The sequence below is a fragment of the Castor canadensis genome, chromosome 15 (assembly GCF_047511655.1).
Source record: "Castor canadensis chromosome 15, mCasCan1.hap1v2, whole genome shotgun sequence".
In the NCBI taxonomy this organism is placed as follows: domain Eukaryota; kingdom Metazoa; phylum Chordata; class Mammalia; order Rodentia; family Castoridae; genus Castor; species Castor canadensis.
The window spans coordinates 83,984,494-84,005,756 of NC_133400.1; the positions used below are offsets into that span (position 1 = coordinate 83,984,494).

At 36.7% G+C, this 21,263-nt stretch overlaps 1 protein-coding gene across 16 annotated transcripts in view; it reads left to right on the forward strand.

Annotated features, from left to right (window-relative positions):
* Usp6nl (USP6 N-terminal like) overlaps positions 1 to 21,263 on the forward strand; it is a 226,794-nt gene that overhangs the window by 66,765 nt on the left and 138,766 nt on the right. For 12 of the 16 annotated variants that reach the window (XM_074056661.1, XM_074056664.1, XM_074056662.1 and 9 more), the window contains one exon: positions 1,179 to 1,270. The exons of 1 other annotated variant lie outside the window; for it this stretch is intronic. Coding sequence is in view for 3 of the 15 variants with exons in the window: in XM_074056668.1 (XP_073912769.1) it covers positions 1,267 to 1,270 (4 nt within the window). In the remaining 12 variants the exon portion in view is untranslated. Of the gene's footprint in view, positions 1 to 828; positions 983 to 1,178; positions 1,271 to 21,263 lie in introns of all 16 variants that reach the window. 3 more of the 16 variants (XM_074056665.1, XM_074056669.1, XM_074056666.1) reach the window with 1 other exon arrangement.

A 21,263-nucleotide genomic window follows, 5' to 3' on the forward strand; every position in this document is an offset into this window, starting at 1 on the left:
AGAAAGTCAAATAACCGTCACTTTTTATGATTACAGAAAGTAGCTTACTGGTTTATGAAGGAAACTACTTGAATTTGACCTTACTTATAGAACTTTATATATTAGATTTAGGCAAGCATTCGTGTATCCATGGTTATTTTAAAATATCAATTATTTATGCTTCATTTACAAATATGTTAAGAAAGGAAGATTTGTAATGTAATCTTAGCAAAAGGTTAAGTTTATATTACTAATACTGATATAGTGTGATGCTTCATGCTCTTGAGTAAAAAGAACTAAACAAAAAAATTTAATACTTGTCAAATAAATTTAAATACTTAGAAAAATGCCTTGAAAGGATATGTGTCCTACATGATTGATTGGGCAAATGTAGGGATATTATAGAGAAGTTTTCTTTGCTGTTTTTTTTTTGCAGTGAATCCATTACATTTATAATGAGACAAATGTCCATTACTGGAGAAAGTCTAGAGCAGTAACTTTGCTGACCTTTACTGGATGGCTTATGTAAATATTTTGTATATAATCTAAATGGATTTAGCAGACTTGAGTGCTTTCTTTCTATGACTTACTTAGTTGGGTATGGGGAGGGAATAAGTTTTTAGTACTGATAACAAAGATACCTGTTAATAAGTTTTTGTATAGCAATTACCATATACATTTATTTTTTTATTTTGGTGGTACTGGGGTGTGAACTCAGGGCCCATGTTTGCTAGGCAGGCGCCCTACCACTTGAGCCATGCCACCAACCCTTTTTGCGATGATTATTTTTGCTATAGGGTTTTGCCTTATGCCCAGGACCACAGTCCTCTTATTCATGCTTCCCTGCAGATGTGGGATGACAGGCACATGCCGACACGCCAAGCCACTTGTTGAGATGGGAGCCTCATGAACTTATTGTCCAGGATAGCCTTCCTGTTTCTGCCTCCCAAGTAGCTAAGAGTACAAGTTTGAGCCACCACACCATTCATTATTTATTTTTGAGGTAACTTGTTCCAGAAAGAGGGAATTAGGAATTGAACCATGGTGTTCTGATTAATAATCTTTTGTATTTAATAGATGATGACAAGGATTCTAGAAATAGTAGAATTTTTAAAATGAAATTATTTTCTTCCTTTTAGTACACTTTATTTTAAATGCTGACTGTTAGAAAATATAATTTCTTTCTCTTTTGTTTCTAGAATAGGACATGTATTCCTCTGAGAAACCCTGGACAGTAGATTTTGGTTTAATAGTGGATTGGGACAACATACAGAGACATTTCCAGTCATGAGTAAGTGTTCTGTTTTGTTTCATTTCTGTTGTCTCAGGAGCATTTGTAGTGTGGTACTTAAAAAAAAAAGTATTACTAGATAAATTGGAAGTATGTCACTTCTTCAGAGAATAATCTGGTTCCTCCCAATACTGTGCATTTGTCTTTTTTACAGCAAGGATGTTTGATTGACTCTAAGAAGTTAGATGTGATGAAGAAATCTGTCATTAACTTCTTGCTTGATTTAGTTGTAGCATTGAAAGTTTCTAGTGATTAGCCATTGAAAATCACTCTAGAAATATGAATAGGGAATATTGCAGCTGAATATAATTAGCAGAGGTTTTACTGTGTAAAATTTAATTATCGGGTAGCATGGGCTAATATATTTAAGCAAACTAAAACAAAAATCTCGTAATCACTGCCTTCAAAGGAACAAGGAGCCAAGGCGATCCTGGACTTAGAATGGATACAGAGTTTTTTTTTAATTTTTATTTTATTCATATGCGCATACAATGTTTGGGTCATTTCTACCCCCTTCCTCCCGTCCCCTCTCTTACCCCTCGCTACCCAGCAGAAACTATTTTGCCCTTATCTAATTTTGTTGAAGAGAGAGTATAAGCAGTATTAGGAAGGACCAAGGGTTTTTGCTAGTTGAAATGAGGATAGCTATACAGGGAGTTGGCTCGCATTGATTTCCTGTGCATGTGTGTTACCTTCTAAGTTAATTCTTCTCAAACTAACCTTTTCTCTAGCTCCTGGTCCCCTTCTCCTATTGGCTTCAGTTGCTTTAAAGTATCTGCTTTAGTTTCTCTGTGTTGAGGGCAACAAATGCTATCTAGTTTTTTAGGTGTCTTACCTGTCCTCATACCTCCCTTGTGTGCTCTTGCTTGATAATGTGCTCAGAGTCCAATCCCCTTGTTGTGTTTACCCTTGATCTAATGTCTGCATATGAGGAAGAACATATGATATTTGGTCTTTTGGGCCAGGCTAACCTCACTCAGAATGATGTTCTCCAATTCTGTCCTTTTACCAGCGAATGATAACATTTCGTTCTTATTCATGGCTGCATAAAATTCCATTGTGTATAAATACCACATTTTCTTAATCCATTCGTCAGTGGTGGGGCATCTTGGCTGTTTCCATAACTTGGCTATTGTGAATAGTGCTGCAATAAACATGGGTGTTACTCTCTGGAGTAACCTGTGTCACAGTCTTTTGGGTATATCCCCAAGAGTGGTATTGCTGGATCAAATGGTAGATCAATGTTTAGATTTTTAAGTAGTTTCCAAATTTTTTTCCGGAGTGGTTGTACTAGTTACATTCCCACCAGCAGGGTAAGAGGGTTCCTTTTTCCCCGTATCCTCGCCAACACCTGTTGTTCGTGGTGTTGCTAATGATGGCTATTCTAACAGGGGTGAGGTGGAATCTTAGTGTGGTTTTAGTTTGCATTTCCTTTATTGTTAGAGATGGTGAGCATTTTTTCATGTTTTTTTTGGCCATTTGAATTTCTTCTTTTGAGGAAGTTCTGATTGTATGCACATATGAATAAAAAAAAAAAGAAAATGTGACTGAATTTCATGGGAAGATATAAAAAATGATAAACACACACACACACAAAAGAGAAAGTTCTGTTTAGTTCACTTGCCCATTTCTTTATTGGTTCATTAGTTTTGGGAGAATTTGTTTTTTAAGTTCCCTATATATTCTGCTTATCAGTCCTTTGTCTGATGTGTAGCTGGCAAATATTTTCTCCCACTCTGTGGGTGTTCTCTTCAGTTTAGAGACCATTTCTTTTGTTGAACAGAGCTTTTTAGTTTTAAGAAGTCCCATTTATCTATGCTATCTCTTAGTTCCTGTTCTGCTGGGTTCCATTGAGAAAGTTCTTACCTATACCTATTAATTCCAAAGTATTTCCTACTCTTTCCTGTATCAGCTTTAGAGTTTGTGGTCTGATATTAAGATCCTTGATGCATTTTGAATTAATATTGGTATAGGGTGCTATACATGGATCTAGTTTCAGTTTTTTGCAGACTGCTAACCAGTTTTCCCAGCAGTTTTTGTTGAAGAGGCTGTCTTTTCTCCGTCGTATATTTTTAGCACCTTTGTCAAAGACAAGTTGGTTATAGTTGTGTGGCTTCATATCTGGGTCCTCTGTTCTGTTCCACTGGTCTTCAGATCTGTTTTTGTGCCAGTACCATGCTGTTTTTATTGTTATTGCTTTGTAATATAGTTTGAAGTCAGGTATCGTGATACCTCCAGCGTTGTTCTTTTGACTGAGTATTGCCTTAGCTATTAGTGGCCTCTTGTGTTTACATATCAATTTAATGGTATATTTTTCAATCTCTTTAATGAATATCATTGGGATTTTGATAGGAATTGCATTAAACATGTAGATTACTTTTGGGAGTATAGACATTTTTACTATGTTGATTCTACCAATCCATGAGCTCAGGAGATCTCTTCACTTTCTATAGTCTTCTTCAATCTCTTTCTTCACAAGTTTATAGTTTTCCTTGTAGAGGTTGTTCACATCCTTTGTTAAGTTACACCTAGGTATTTGATTTTTTTTGAGGCTATTGTGAATGGAATTGTTTTCATATATTCTTTCTCAGTTTGTTCATTATTAGTGTATAGAAATGCTAATGATTTTCCTATGTTGATTTTATATCCTGCTACCTTGCTATAGCTATTGATGGTGTCTAGGAGCTTTTGAGTAGAATTTTTTGGGCCCTTAAGGTATAGCATCATATCATCTGCAAATAGGGATATTTTGACAGTTTCTTTACCTATTTGTATTCCTTTTATTCCTTCTTCTTGCCTAATTGCTCTGGCTAGGAATTCCAGTACTATGTTGAATAGGAGTAGAGATAGTGGGCATCCTTGTCTAGTTCCTGATTTTAGAGGGAATGGTTTCAGTTTTTCTCCTTTAAGTATAATGCTGGCTGTAGGTTTGTCATATATAGCTTTTATAATGTTGAGGTACTTTGCTTCTTTTCCTAGTTTTCTTAGAGCTTTTATCATGAAATGGTGTTAGATCTTATCAAAGGCTTTTTCTGCATCTATTGAGATGATCAAGTGGTTTTTGTCTTTGTTTCTGTAATGTGGTTTATTATGTTTATTGATTTTGGTATGTTGAACCACCCCTGCATTCCTGGGATGAAGCCTACTTGGTCGTGGTGAATGATCTTTTTGATGTGTTGTTGAATTTGGTTTGCCATTATTTTATTGAGGATTTTTGCATCAATGTTCATTAAGGAGATTGGCCTATAGTTCTCCTTTTTGGAGGTGTCTTTGCCTGGTTTTGGGATAAGTGTAATACTGGCTTCATAAAATGTGTTAGGCAGTTTTCCTTCTCTTTCTATTTCGTGGAACAGTTTAAGGAGGGTTGGTGTCAGTTCTTCTTTAAAGGTCTGATAGAATTCAGCAGAGAATCCATCAGGTCCTGGACTTTTCTTTTTGGGGAGACTCTTGATTGCTGCTTCAATTTCATTTTGTGTTATAGATCTATTCAGGTGATTAATATCCTCTTGGTTCAGTTTTGGATGATCATATGTATCTAGAAATCTGTCCATTTCTTTAAGATTTTGGAATTCATTTGAATATAGGTTCTCGAAGTAGTCTCTGATGATTTCCTGGACTTCCATGGTGTTTGTTGTTGTCTCCCCGTTTGCATTCCTGATTCTACTAATTTGGGTTTTTTCTCTCCTCATTTTAGTCAGGTTTGCCAGGAGTCTGTCGATCTTGTTTATTTTTTCAAAGAACCAACTTTTTGTTTCATTGATTCTTTGTATGGTTTTTGGTTTCTATTTCATTGATTTCAGCTCTTATTTTTATTATTTCTCTCCTATTTGTTTTGGTGTTTGCTTGTTCTTGTTTTTCTAGGAGTTTGAGATGTATCATTAGGTCATTGATTTGGGATCTTTCAGTCTTTTTAATATATGCACTCATGGCTATAAACTTTGCTCCCAGGACTGCCTTTGCTGTGTCTCATATGTTCCGATAGGCTGTGTTTTCATTTTCATTGACTTTCAGGAACTTTTTAATTTCCTCTTTTATTTCATCGATGATCCATTTTTCATTAAGTAATGAGTTATTTAGTTTCCAGCTGTTTGCATGTTTTTTGTCTTTACTTTTGTTGTTGAGTTCTACTTTTACTGCATTGTGATCAGATAGTATGCACGGTATAATTTCTGTTTTCTTATATTTGCTGAGGCTTGCTTTGTGCCCTAGGATATGATCTATTTTGGAGAAGGTTCCATGGGCTGCTAAGAAGAATGTATATTGTGTAGAAGTTGGATGAAATGTTCTGTAGACATCTACTAGGTCCATTGATCTATTGCATATTTTAGATCTTGGATTTCTCTGTTGATTTTTTGTTTTGATGACCTATCTATTGATGATAATGGGGTGTTAAAGTCTCCCACAACCACTGTGTTGGCGTTAATATATGCTTTTAGGTCTTTCAGGGTATGTTTGATGAAATTGGGTGCGTTGACATTGGGTGCATATACGTTGATAATTATTATTTCCTTTTGGTCTATTTCCCCTTTTATTAGTATGGAATGTCCTTCTTTATCTCGTTTGATCAATGTAGGTTTGAAGTCTACTTTGTCAGAGATAAGTATTGCTACTCCTGCCTGTTTTTGGGGGTCATTGGCTTGGTAAATCTTCTTCCAGCCTTTCATCCTAAGCCTATGTTTATTTCTGTTGGTAAGATGGGTCTCTTGTAAGCAACAAATTGTTGGATCTTCCCTTTTAATCCATTTTGTCAAGCAGTGCCTTTTGATGGGTGAATTAAGTCCGTTAAAATTAAGTGTTAGTACTGATAGGTATGTGGTGATTCCTGTCATTTAGTTGTCTTAGTTGTTTGAAGGTTTGATTGTGTGTACCTAAGTTGAGGTTACTCTCTACTTTCTTGCTTTTTCTTTTCCTGTAGTTTGGTGCTGCTTGCACTTTCACAGTTATGTTGGGTTTCACTTTCTGTGTGCAGAATCCCTTGAAGAATCTTTTGTAGTGGTGGCTTTGTGGTCACATATTGTTTTAGTTTGTGCTTATCATGGAAGACTTTTATTGCTCCATCTATTTTGAATGATAGTTTTGCTGGGTAGAGTTTCCTGGGGTTGAAGTTATTTTCTTTCAGTGCCCAGAAGATCTCTCCCCAAGCTCTTCTTGCTTTTAATGTTTCTGTTGAGAAGTCTGCTGTGATTTTTGATGGGTTTACCTTAGTATGTTATTTGTTTTTTCTCTTACTGCCTTCAACATTCTTTCCCTAGTTTCTGAACTTGTTGTTTTATTGATGATATGCCGTGGAGTAGTTCTATTTTGATCTGGTCTGTTTGGTGTCCTGGAGGCCTCTTGCATCTGTATGGGAAGAGATTTCTCTAGATTTGGGAAATTTTCTGTTATTATTTTGTTGAATATATTACACATTCCCTTTCCTTGCATCTCTTCTCCTTTTTCAGTGCCCACGATTCTCAGGTCTTTTGATGGAGTCAGTGAGTTCTTGCATTTTCTTTTCACAGATCTTGAGTTGTTTTCTGACAGTTCTTCGGTTTTTCCTTTACCATTTCATCTTGGAGTTCTGAGAGTCTGTCTTCTGTTTGTTCTATTCTGCTGGATTGGCCTTCCATTTTGTTTTGCAGTTCTGTTTCGTTCTTTTTTCTGAGGTTTTCCATATCCTGAGTCCCTTCCTCTTTAATGTTGTCTATTTTTGCCCTGAGTTCATTTATCTCTTTATTAATTGTTTTCTTTGTTTCACTTTGGTGTTTATACTGTTCTTCAATGGTTTCTTTCATTTCCTCTTGTGCTTTCTCAAATTCTCTATTTTTGTTTTCTTGGAATTTCTTGAGTGTCTCCTGTACAATTTGGTTGTCCATATCCAGTATCATCTCTATAAAATTCTCATTGATTACTTGTAGGATTTCTTCTTTTAGATTATTCTTGTGGGCTTTATTGGGTTCTTTGGCATAGTTCATCTTCTTTTTGTTGGAGTCTAGATCTGAGTATCTGTTTTTTTCATTTCCCTGTGGTTCATGTACTAATTTTTTGCTGTGGGGAAACTGGTTTCCCTGTTTTTTCTGTCTTCCCATCATTACCCTTGGTGTTGTTATTTTCCTGTACTGTGTGCAATTAAGTATTTTCTAGATTGTAGTAATAACAATGGTGATATTTAGAATGGAAGGATGAGACGAGAGGGAAAGCAAAGAAGGTGAAAAAAAAAGTATAAAATAAACAAGCAAGTAAAAAAACCAAAAGAAACAAACAAAACAAAAAATTTCAAAGTTATAAACAGGGAGAGATAGTGGACTAATCAGCAATAACCTAAACAGGCATTAGAGAGATAGAGGAAAAAAAAATCTCTAAGTTCAAATGCAGTAAAGTTTCAGTCTTAATAATTTTCGTGTTATTCCCTCAGCCTCCAATCCTGGAGATGGTGTCTCATCAAAGGGGGAAAAACCAAACCAAACCAAACCAAACAAAAAAACACCACAAAGTGTTCCAAGTTCAAATGCAATACAGTCAGTAAGTTTTTCAGCATGCAGGTGTAGTTCGGTTGTTGTCTCATCAAAGGAAGAGAGAAAAAAAAAGAGTCTGGAGACAGTTCTGTGAATGGCTATCTGAGGCTGTGGCTCACCCGCCCACTGCTGTCAGCCTGCTGTTACTGGAGGCGTTATTTATGCAGATCTCAGGGGTGAGCTTAGCACTCACCTGGCCCAGCAGACTTTGTTTACTCAGAGTTCTCCTGTGCACGATGCCACTGCTACAAGCTTTCCCCTTTCCAAGCACACTGGGGGAGGTGACACTGCACCCGCTTTCTGAGGCCTGTGTGTTTATTTACAGCTCACTGGGAAGTGGGCCTTTCCCCGTCATGTGGAGTTTTCCTCCCACCGCCACTTTTACAAGCTTTCCCACTCCTGATTGCTGGGCATGTGCCGGTGCTCCTTCCTTCTCCGGCTGGCTTGTTTATTTACAGTTCCGTGAGGGATTGCCCCTCCCCCCCATCGGCACTCAGGGCACCCCACCCTCTTAGCTGCGTGTCTTTTTTGTTGTTATTGCTTATTATTCAGTTTTTTTTTCTTTTTTCCCTGGGTGGGGGTCGGTCTGTCCAGGGGTATGCTGCTCTGGCCCAGGGTTGTCTGTGGGAGCACCATGTGCTGCTTAGCTCACCTTGTGTTCTGTGTCTTCCCAAGCAGTCTGGGTGCTGGCGTGTGGCAGCTTCGCAGGAGCCCTCCTGGTTTCTCTATTTAACATGAATTGGGGATGCTATGCGTGGGCTGGGGGTGTGGAGGAGTCAAAGTTTTGCCTCTTGTTGGTGGATTTTCCTGTAAAGTGTATCTCCAGCGTCTCTCCAAGGTTTTACTTTAGGAAGCATGCTTTTTGCTTCCTCCCTCTAGTTGCCATCTTGGAATCCCTGATTTTGTTTTTTCATTTGTGAAAGGATAGTTAACATTTTTTTGTCCATTTCTGTCTACTTCTGCTTGTGAACAGAACTGTATTTATTGTTTTGTGTTAACTATTTCCTTTTAGAGAGTGAGGATATCATTGAGATTTTTACCATGACTAGGGTGGGTCCTAAAGTATAGATTTTCTGACCATGGAAACTTTGTGATAGGGTGAGCATTTCCTTATTAGAATATAATGTTAGAGATTTAAATTTTTTGTGTATTATTTGTGTTCATCTTACTATGAATTAGGGCATCTTTTCTCCTGTCAGTCTAAGTAATTAGGCAGTTGATTAATGAAAGTGAAGCTCTTGTTATTGTGAAATGCTTGAGTCTTTCTAAGAAAAAAATGCAGAAAGTGGGCTTTGATTTTCTAGACTTTTCAGTGGTGGCCTTTTTCTGTTGGCATGCTTTGAATAAACAGGTATAGTTTTGAGGTGTGTTCAAATACAGATTAGGAAAGAAGCTGCTTTTGTTATTTTGGTTCCATTCATAAAGTGTGCCAGAATGCTTATCTAATGCAAACCTTTAATTCTAGTGAAGATGGTGTTGAGTTCATGAAAGTGAAATAGAAATGGCTAGCATTTATGTTTTGGAAAATTAACCAAACTTTCTTCCCCTTTGCAACTTTTGGGTTCCGTTTGCATGACCATTTCAAGATGTGTGTTTTTGAGGACAGGTAATCTGTGCTTCTTATTTTTGAATCTCAGTGTTTTACACAGTTTCTTGTCCACTAAAAAGTCAGATCTCCATGAGTTGAAGGTGGAGGGGGAAGGATGGCTTGTTAGGTACCTAATAATTTTTATTTTTAAATTACAATGGTCCTGTTTAATTTGCAGTAGTTTTAATTGATTCTTTTTGTTTGCTAGTTCTTTTTCATTTCTGTTTATTTCACAATTGTTTTATTCTTTTGCTATGACTTTATCTCGCTGTGGATCTTTCACATCCTTATTTTTATTTTTTTTTCAGATGATTGTATAATTTTAAAATTTTGTCTGCCATGAATTATGTTGTGAATGTTGATGCTTTTTACTTTCTCTAACTTTGCATGCACATTCTGATGGAAATGTTATTTATTTATTTTCCCTTTGTCCATTGTCTCCCTCTCTCTCTCTCTTTGATTTCCCCTGCTGGTCTAGCTGATTTGGAGTTTCTTCCACAGTATTGGTCTGTGTTAGTGGATCAGAGTCCCTACCCCATGGGGGTGACACTGGGGACATCACAGATTCTGTCACTGAGTCAGCTGGCACTAGGTCAGCAACTTCCTGTAAGCTGTACCCTCAGCACAGTTGGCGGAACGCTTTTTCAATCTATTTTATAATCAAGGAAGAATGCCACCATAGAGCCTGGCCACTGACCCTGCTTTATGTGGAACACTTTTATTTACAGTTCCCCCATAGGTTCAACCTTCCTGCTGCTTTTTCCTGCTCTGGGGCCAGAGTGGCTTCAGCTCATCTCACACTTTGTGTTCCTGTTAGATTTCTGATTCACAGAGATGTTTAACATGTTTTTGGCATAGCTATGTCATTTTAGTGATTATTTTTATATAATCACTTAACAGCCCCCCAAACTCCCAAGCCCCCAAAAGCAAAAAAAAAAAAAAAGTAAAACAAACAAAGAAAGTATCTATTCATTTCTATGTATCTGTTGTGAAGAAAGGGAGCCTCAAAGAATGAGCAGTGCCATTGGTGTTTAAGCACTGGTGTTATACTGTCCAAACTTCTTACTCTCATTTTAGATCTTTTGTTAAAATCAGTACTTGCTCAGTGCCCCAGTTCCTAGAGCTGCTCTATGTCATCCTTATACCACCTCACTTGCCAGGTGCGCCCCTGGCACTTCTCCACAGCTCTGCTTGCCTGATTCGCTAGTATCTATCATTCTGTATTTGTCACCTGCTCTTTTGCCCCTATCTTTTTTTTTCTAATCTGTACTCTCCCTGAGAGCAAATGCTATTTTATTCCTAGTGCCAAACACTATTTCTGGCACCTAGGCGCCAAATAAATATTGCATATCTTTGGGTGTTGCTAAGTAATGTCCTTAGTATATGGTTGCTGTTCTGTGTATTAGTATTTTTAGATAAAATTTGAACTGTTCCCATGAAGAGAGAGAGAGAGACAGAGAAAGTCTGTGTGTGTGTGTATATGTGAGTGAGTGTGTGTGTGTATATGTGAGTGTGTGTGTGTGTGTGTGTGTATGTGAGTGAGTGTGTATATGTGAGTATATGAGTGTGTATATGTGAGTTTATGTGTGTGTGTGTAGAGAGAGAGTTGTTCAGGATGAAGCTTTCCAGGTAGATGGGGCAGTGTGAGAAGGGCTTGAAGGTTTGACTCCACAGAGGTGTCACTAAGTAGTTGAACATTGTGGAGTACAGTGATGGATAGGGAGATTATGAGAGAGAAAGCAGAGGAGAGAAGTCAGGTTCCAAGTCTGACAGTCTAGAGGCTTTGACTTTATCTTGTAGGGCTTACAGAGCTGTTGAAGGATTTCGGTTAGGGAAGGACTTGACAAGATTTCATTCTGGAAAGATTACTCAGAAGTGGATGTTTTGTTAGGTGTACATTTAAAAGACTGGTTATAAGCTGGGCATGGGCACGTATTCCTGCAATCCTAACTTTGCAGGAGGCAGAGATGGTTGGATTGTGGTTTGAGTCCAGCCTGGGCAAAAATTAGTATGGTGCTTGATGCCTGTAATACCAGCTAGTGGGGAGGTGAAGAACTGGAAGTGTGGCTCAAGTGGTAGAGCACTTGCTAGAGGCCCTAGCACTTCCGAAAAAACAAACAAAAACCAAAACCTGAAACAGCCCCATCCCCTCAGAAAGCTCTATGGATGGCTATGTGGGCAGTACTTGCCTTTCCTAGTTTCATTCTGAGGTTTCAACTCTTTCAAAGCTACCTGTGCATCAGGTTGAGAGACACTCCTGTTCTTTGATGACGTTCTCTAGCGAAAGAAGTTGTTCTGGAGCAGACCACTGTAATGACTATGATAGCTGAGGGAATGTAGCAGCAGTCAACCTTATGTGGCTGTTTTTAGGGGGTTCTAAGTCTTCCAAAATGTGAGAATTGAGTATATCAGAAGTGCAGTTTTTGGAAAAAAAAAAGTGGAAGCATCCTAAAGGTTAAAAAGATAGGAACATCTGTCAGTAATCAGATAAAATTTGCAAACCTAGATTTAGGTGAGCAAGATAGGCTACAAAGTTTTTCTCTACGAACTAAAAGAAAGATTGGATACTTGTATGTGTGAGTAGATTTATCTGTGCAGGACTTTCCAGCCTTTTCCATGTCATATAGACTGGGCCATGGGATAAATGGATGAAGCTTGGAGGCAGCTGTCTCTGACACCACAGGCCAGGCTGAGGTGTTTAGCCACCCTTCCCGAAAGTGAAGGCGTCAGTTCCTCCACTCATCCTGTCCTGACGCAGCCTTGGCATGTAGTTGGGATGCTCCAACTAGACGGTAGAGACGATTGTTACATGCTTTATGATGTCTTTCAGCTTTTATTCTAGCTGGTATATATTGCATCAAATTCTGAGACAGAGCAGTTATTTTCTAGAAAAGTGATGCTGTTATGGTGGTGTGGATTTCATTGTGAATTGTTGATTTTATTACAATCCACAAAAAGCCTTTTGATTGCAGTACTTAAATTGCTCTTGTTTTTCTGTTTTTGTGTATTTTGCAGTGTTTAATATTTACTCAATTCAGTTTGTTTTATCAAATGATGCCAGAGCGCTCAAACTGTGGCTGTAATTTGAAATGGATATCTTAGAGATCTTTAGTGGAGATGATAGCAACAAGAAAAGGTCTTGTAAAAGGCAGTATTATGGAAAATGACTATTTTGGTGTAATCTATTCTTTTAAAAAGTCCTCCCACTAAAAAAAAAAAAAAGAAAAAAAAAACCCAAAAAAGAAAAGTGATTAGTTAGGGTGTACTTAGTCCTTTTGTTTCAAAGTTCATAGAAGATTATTTGTACTATTTTAAAGTTTTAATCTCTTTCTATATTTCATTTTCTTCAGAAAAGCCTTGCACTGTAATTAATTACATAACATGTTTCCAAAGTGTATTCTTGGATGTCAGTCCTCTTCTCCTGCCTGGGCAATCCAGGAATGAACCTGTTGCATTGGAGTATTTGATCCTGCCATTTGCCAAAATGGAACAAGGCTTTTTAGGTTACTTTTGGATACAGACCATTTCTCAATGAACTAAGGAAAAGGAATGGCAGTGAATAATTTTGGTGTAGTATATTTATGGTTTTCCAGTAGCGTAGGAGTAAAGATCTCACTCACATGTAAGTGAAGAATAGTTTGTTAGAATAGATAATGTTATACATAATTGAGTAGCTTACTAAATCCTTCAGTGGTGATTTAAGAACTCCCCTAGTCTTTGTAAATAGAAAAGTTATGCAGCAAGTAATAGAAGACGTTCCCTAAATGTTTGCTAAATATTCTGTCTGGAACAGTAGTCTACCTAGATAGGAGTTCTGTTTTATGGAAGAGTTCTTTACCTCAGAGGTTGGGTAGAAGTTAAAGGAAAGAAAATTTAAGTTGAGTTGCATTTTAAATACTGGCATGTGTGTCATCTAATGGAATCTTGAAAGAAATCCCCTTGCAGAGTACAACAAGTGTCCTTTTATTATATTAGGATTCATTTGTGCTTGAGAAACAGATTTTGGAACATCAAATTTTAAATGTCATGCATTCTTATAATGAATATATAGCCATTGATTTTTTTTCTTGTCTCTTAGTACTAGAGTTTTGAACTTGGTGCCACCACAGGTCCTTTTTGTGTTGGTTATTTTTCAGGTAGGGTCCTGCTTTAGCCTGTGCTGGCCTGGACCACGATCCTCCTATTTATACTTCCTGAGTAGCTGGGATGACAGGCATGTACCACCACATCCAGCCATTGGTTGAGATGGGGTCTCATGAGCATTTTGACTGGGGTAGCTTCAAACCATGGTCCTCCCAAGTAGCTAGGATTACAGGCTTGAACCAATACACTTGGCTTATTCAGTGATTCTTAATGTAGGAGATGAATTTGGAAATATTTGGAGACTTTGTGGTTCACAGTTATCAGAGGTCCTACTGACATTTAGTGTTCAGGGGACAGGTAAAGTATATAACAGTCCTCACTGAGATACACTGTGTATAACCTATCAGAATTGTGGCAACAGTAAACTAAAGTAGGTAGGTGGTAAAGAATGCCAGCAAAAGTTGTTTCTCAGAATACATATTCGATCAATTTCTTAGTTTAATACACTTTATGCATTGATACTGACCATTTAAAATGAAATAGATTTTGCTTTTAGCTAATGATCTTTGTGACTACTTGCTGTGGAAAAGTAATTCTTACTTTGATACTTTAGGACCACTAAATATAAATTTCTTGTAGTATTGTAGAGTATATTCAGCTATGGTATTTTAAATTTTTTTAGGAGATGGTTTACATTTATTGTATCTTTCAGTATCTTTTCAAACATTATTTACCTGGTTTTTATATGCCTATTAAAATTTTAGATTTGTGGTATGTTGTATAATATAAATATAAATATATATATATAAATAAATTTGGTATGCAAATCAAATTCAAGTTAAGTTTTTTGGTTTAATGCAAACCAGCGTGCAATAAATGAGCTCTTTATAATTGTTTTAAGGCAATCTGTTCCTAAGGGAATTCTTTAAAAATTCCATTATGAGAGCAGTTTTATAGTGGCAGTCCTCTTCAACTTTCCAGAGTCCCAGAGACCTTGGTTTGAGCCCTGGTTTTGCTGCTAAGTAGCCATGTTATACAGGGCAAGTGGCTTCCTATCTTTAACCCTCTACCCCCAGTTTTCCTCATTTGTAAATATGAGGAGTGGACTGGATCATTTGGAACCTTTCTAGCTCTAAAATTCGTGATTAAGTTAGTAAGAAAATTTTCATTTCCAATTTTGCCTTATAGGAACACTCCTGTTAGATAAAATGAGGTAAGAAAACACAGGACTGGGGGTGTGGCTCAGTGGTAGAACACTTGCCTAGCATGTGTGAGGCTCTGGCTTCAATCCCCAGCAATTTAAAAAGGGAAAGAAAACACAGTTTTCAAGGTCTGTACTGCTCTGAATTTGTGTCCTCGTCACTTTTAGAAGGACCATTGTTCCAAATGCCGACACATGCTGTCTGCTTCATTCTGCTTCTTCTATTGGCAATCAGAGTTCAGAAGGGAATATATATTTCAAATTAGTACTTTTAAATATTCATTTTTTTATCTAAGTCATTACTTTCACAAAATAGAGGTTGACTTTTGCATTTCTTTTCTTGAAATCGTTATTAGAACTGATGTACTGGTTGTACAGAAATCCCTATCTCTTACAGTAACTTCTCTAAAACTAGATTTATATATGAAAGTAGTATGTGCACGACTCAATTCTCATTTAGCAACAGGCAGTGGAAAGCACAGCTTAGTAAATGATATTTGTTATATGGTCTGCAATACATAAATCGAATTGACATAAATATATAAATCTAATCTTTTTAAAATAGTATCTGGATAGTTATGTACTATTGCTTTTTTCATTAAACATAATAGACATTTTCTACTAAGGGAATTTGAGCCTGTCAGTCGATGTATGTGATGAATGCCATTGTGTCTCCTTATTTCTTGGAAGTGTAAAGTTGACATTAAAAATTTCCAAACCTTTGTCCTTCCTCAAAATTGACCTAAAATCATATTTTGGTATTATTATCATTTTTTTCTGTTTTGGAGATAGTCAAGGTGACTGTAGAGGTAATTCTTTCTAGTTTCTACATAAAGGTATAGGCTAGAAAGGGTCAGGAATAGAATGAAAACATCTTTCTAGTAGGAGGTTAAGGGGAACTAAAAACTTCTCATGGCTTCTTTTTATTCATGTTCAGAGATACTGGTAGTGGACTGCTATCTTTGTCCCCTGAATTCAGCACCTGGCTTCTATTGGCATTATCTAGGTACCATGCATTTGTACCAGGTTGATTTCCTTCTCACAGGTCTGTAACATGTAGGTGTTAAATGTGAAATAGTAGAGTGAAAAGATTATGGCCAGACACTTATAGATGATCATTAACATTTGTATTAAATTGCAGGGCAATTGAAGTCATTGTGTTTTTAAAAATGTAGTCACCTCTTTCAAATTTTAGAAGAATGAAATATAAGTGGAATTTATAGGATGTGTTAGTGATGGTTTTGACACTGTACAGTAAGGCAATGTATTTGATCTCTTCATTGGCTAACCTTGTTATAGTCTAGTAAATGCAAAATAAGAATATGTTTGCTTTTTTATAGCTTAAGAGCTTGTAAATCAAATATGTGTACATGTATTACATTGTTATGTGAGCTTATTAACTGTTGGTCTTGTGTATCTCTTTTAGGTAATAACTTTATGTTGGTGTCTTTCTTTGACATTGCATGCAGACATAATGATGGAAGGAGTGTTCTGGGTTAGGAGAGAAGGAACGAGGTCCTAGTGATAGAAGAGTGTTGGATACTTGTTCACTTGTGATAGTTATGGCACAACAGAGTTTGAATTTAATCGTCACACCTGCCTGAATTTGTTGTTTTAACTATCATACATGCCGTTTGCATGCTAAGTGATTATTTCCTCCGCATGCTTTATCATAAAGAATGTTTCTGGTGGAAGAAGTAACATAGAAGCTATATAAAAGAGAGTTGTCTTTCTGCTAAGGTGAAATCTTCATTGCTATTAGATTCTCTCCTTTGGATAAAGAAAGATGCTTCTCCATTGCCTGGTTGTCACACGTGGAGAAAATAGGGCCCTTCTAATTTTTTAAAAAAATTTTATATCAGCCTTAATCAGACTTTTTATGGGAACTTTGCACCTGTATGTACCTATCAGTATATTATGGATCTACGTATGTGAGAACTTTGCACAGGACAGGAAGGATACTTTGCACAGTAGGATACCCTTCTTTCTGGGTATCCAAACTTTGTTAAACAGAATTTGGTTTCCAAATGGTTCCTTAGTAGAAGTATTTGCGTACTTAAAATAACGAAAGCTACTTAAAAATGTTTGATTTGTATTACAGAATTGTAGTTATCATTCTGTTTTTCCCTAAAAGGTGATGTAAAAATTGTTAGCCATCAAAAGTTCTATTCCAACTGGAAAGAGATGCTTCCCTGTTCAGCGATGAGCTACATTCCGGAAAATAACAAAGTCTAGATCCACAAAGTTTTCCTTGTAATACTTTTCTTTCCTTAGTGTGTATCTCTTGTTAGCAGGTAAGATTCTAACTTCTGTGTCCTTGCCATCCAGTACAATTCTGTTTTTCAGTAGACTTCATTCTTTTCTTTCTTTTTTTTTTTGGAGACAGAGTCTTGCTATGTAGCCCATGCTGTCCTGCAACTTATGATCTGCCTGCCTGTGTCTCCTGAGTGCTGGGATCACAGGTGTGTCCACCAGTGTGCTCAATTCTTTATTTTAGAATTTTATTTGTGAAAATGTATTTTTAAAAATATATTTATTAAAATCATTTATTTTTGAGCCATTTGAGAATAGGTTGCGATATCACATTCCTTATGCATTTGTACTTCAATATGTATTCTGAAGAACAAGGACGTTCTCTTTTGTAACCATGGTAATTTAAGTTTCCCTAATTGATTTCGTTATTTCAGTGTTGAGAGTTTCCCCAGTAATGTCCTTGAGGACATTTTCCTCTTCAGTGTCCTCCAGTTCAGTGTGGTTTGTATGTTGTATTTAGTTATCATGTCTCTTTGGTCTGAATTGGGAACTGTTTGCCAGGTCTTCTTTTTCTTTCATAATATTGATGATTGTGAAGAGCACGGACCAGTTTTCTTACAGATTGTTCCTCAAATGTGGTGTTTGACTGTCCTCTAAAGGGATCTGACCTAACTTGTGCCTAGTTTGGGGCATTCTGTCAGTAAGCCTGCCTTAACTGGAAGGGAGACTGCTTAGTGATCTCCTTTTCATTTATTACTTCAACAGAAAAAAATCCTATTTCTCCTTTAATTGAAATAGGATTCAGATCTCTTGCATATAAGTATAAGATTATTGTTCTGCTTTACTAGTTTCTATTTTGCTTTTATTACAAAGACTTGAGAAAAATGGCAGTGAAATAAATATTTCTAAAATATGAGACCTTGAAAGGAGACTTCATTTGGCTTTTGTAGAGATTCCTTTTAACAAAATTTCTATTTTGAATTATGTAGACAAAAATCTCAGGATATTACTGAACAAATACTATAAAGGCATAAATATTACAGTGTTGAATAAGTTGTTTTATATTAATAAACAACTGCACTATTAATATATAAATTGAGATTGCATCACTGAAGTCAGTCTTTCTCATTATCTATCACCTCTTTTGTCTTTGTCCTGATAAATTTTCTTTAGCTAAAAATAGAATAAATGAAAATATCAAGAATGATTCTCATTAAGTTTTAGAGATTTATGGGTAATATTAGATTTTAATGTGAAATGTCAGGATACTTACGTCTTAGTTATGGCTGATAAAAGTTTAATAATCTGAAGGTATAGTGAAAGTTAGAAAATTTAGGCAGAATATTGCAAAAAATAAAAAATTCAAACTCAAAGTTCAAAACTTTTTAAAATTTTTGGTGGCACTGGAATTTGAATTCAGGACTTCATATGTGCAAAGCAGAGGCTCTACCACTCGAGCCACACCTCCAGTCCATTTTGCTTTGGTTATTTTGGAGATTGGGTCTTGCATCCTTTTTGCCTGGGCTGGTCTCGACCCACAATCCTCCCAATCTCAGCCTCCCAAGTAGCTAGGATTACAGATGTGAGCCACCAATGCATGGCTTCTTCTCTTTTTTGATAGCAGCCATATAATGAGATGGCATCTTCTTATTTGATAAGATAGCTCTTTCATGTACTCACTTCACACTTTGATTTGACAAATTCTCTTATCATACTCTTTCCTACTAATTTTTTCACTACTGAAATATTTCAAATTTTAATTTTGGGTATTGCTTTTGCACTTCAATATTCTATTATTTATTTCTTTTTTCCTTTTATCATTTTTACATTTACTTATATTGTTTGTACTACCTTCCCCTCACCCCCCCCACTTCAATATTCTATTATGATGCATGTATTCTATATATTTATTAACATTTCATGTTTCTTTTGGGACATGGGTCACTGTATAGCATTCAGAGTAGAGATGATACATATTACACAGAAAGGACAAAGGAGAAAAATGTTTCTGAAAGGGAGGAAGAGTGGAGAATAAATATGTAGGATGAATTTTGCCTCCTGTACTGTTCTGCCCAGGGTACCGTCGGTGGTCATCCTTCCTTACTGCAGTTAATGTGCAAGGGAGGATTTGGTGTTGAGGAAACTGCAGAGGTGGCTTTGAATGATAAAGGGACTGCTGAGTTGATACACACAAATACTTTCCATGAAGTTTATGGTAATTGTCTTTTTATTTACATGTTTTATATATTTGCGTATATGGACATTTGATTTTAAATGTGATGTTATATTGAATTATTACTTATTCCAAGGGCTACAAATGTAGACCTAAATGCTTTTTAATATGTGTTTTTATGGTACTGAATTAAGAAAAAATACTAGTTATTTAATAGCTATGTTTGAATCTAGAGTGGGCCCAGACTGCATGAATGCTCTGTTTTCCTTGATTTTGAAAATGAAATTGTATTTAAATTTCCTTACTTTGACTAAAGAATTTCTTTTCCTTCTGTATTTGTGTTTATTTGCATGTGGCTTTAAAAAGTCAAAAGAAAAGCCAATTTTTGTACAAAGAGAGATCTCCTTTAAATACTGTCAGCACATTAAGAATTTTCAATCTTGCAATGATAAAGTGAGATAATATATTTTTATTTCCCATGTTTGTAAAGCTTTGTACATATTTATGATGGTTTCCATGGATCTACAGAGTTGATGAGTTTTTTTCCTTGCTTTTTATAAGCAAAATGAATTACTTTTTTTTTTTTTTTTTTGTGATACTGGGGTTTGAACTCAGGGCCTTCACCTTGAGCCACTACACTAGTCCTATTTTTGTGATGGGTTTTTTTGAGGTAGGATCTCGTGAACTGTTTGCCTGGGCTGGCTTCGAACCGTGTTCCCCTGATCTCTGAGTAGTTAGGATTACAGGTGTGAGCCACTGGCACCTGGTACCTTCTTTTGTTTTTTGAGACAGGGTCTTATTATGTAGACCAGCTGGCCTAGAACTCATAATCCACCTGCTTTATCCTCCTGAGTGCTGGAATCACAGGCATGTGCCACTATGCCCAGCAACATTTTTATTTATGTTTTTGCAGTGCTGGGGACTGATCCCAGGGCCTTGTACATGCTCATGCTAGGCAAGTGCTCTACATTGAACTATAATATCTCTACTTTTTCTTTTTGTAATACTAGGGGTTGAACTTAGGGCCTTGCTAGGCAGGTGCACTGCCACTTGAGCCATGCTGCCTTTTTGCTTTGATTACTTTTGAGATAGGGTCTCACTTTATGTCCAGGCAGGCCTGGACCATGATCTTTTTTTTGTTTGTGGTTCCCATGTAGCTGGGATGACAGGCACCTACTACTGTCCCCAGTCTTTGGTCTGAGATGAGGTCTTGTGAACTTTTTGCCTGGGCTGGCCTAGAACTGCTATCCTCTAGATCTCTTCTCCCACCTCCCCCCATTAACTAGGATTATAGGCTTGAGCTACTGTGCCCAACTTAACTTTTTTTTTAAAACAGGATCTCACTATGTAGTTCAGGCTGGCCGCAAACTCAATATTTTCCTGCCTCAGGCCTCCTGAGTGCTGAGAGTACAGGCATGCATCACTACTTCTGGCCACAAATTGCCTTTTGATAATTTATTTCTTTTTTGTTGTTGTTGTACTGTTGAGGCTCAAAGCAGGGCCTTATATATGCTAGGCAAGCACTGCTCTCTTGAGCTTCAGGCCCAGTCATTGATAGAGTATTTCCAAAGACTGGTTCTACAATGATTAACTTATTACACATGCTTTATTCTTAAACAATTACTGTCCTTTGATCTGCTCTGAATTTCTGGGAGTTTGAATAATGTCATCCACAAACGTGTTCTGTGACTCTTTCCTCATCCAACAATTTCAGGATATTTTATCTTCATATTTCTTTTTTTTTTTTTTGTGGTGCTGGGGTTTGAACTCAGGCTTATGCTTCTTAGGTGGGTGCTGTACCACTGGAGGCCACACCTCCAGCTTTTTTTGCTTTAGTTATTTTTCAGATAGGGTTCACAATTTTTGCTTAGGCTGGCCATGGGCCACAATTCTTCCTCTGCTTTCCAAGTAGCTGGAATTGTAGGCGTGAGCCACCATGCCCCATTCTTTTGTTTGTTTGTTTACTTTTTTTTCTATGAATGAAAAACCTGTAAAGACAGTTGATTAGCTTATGGTAGTGTTTTTCTTTTCTTTTTTTCTTCACAGTATTATTAAACCTATGGCCTCTTGCATGCTGGGTAAGCACTGTACATCAGATCTACATCTTTTTATCAGTGTTAATTTTGAAGTAAATTGTTAGAATTGGCTGTATAAACACTATTTGGAAAGAAAATGTAGATTTTAGGGCCACAAATTTTATT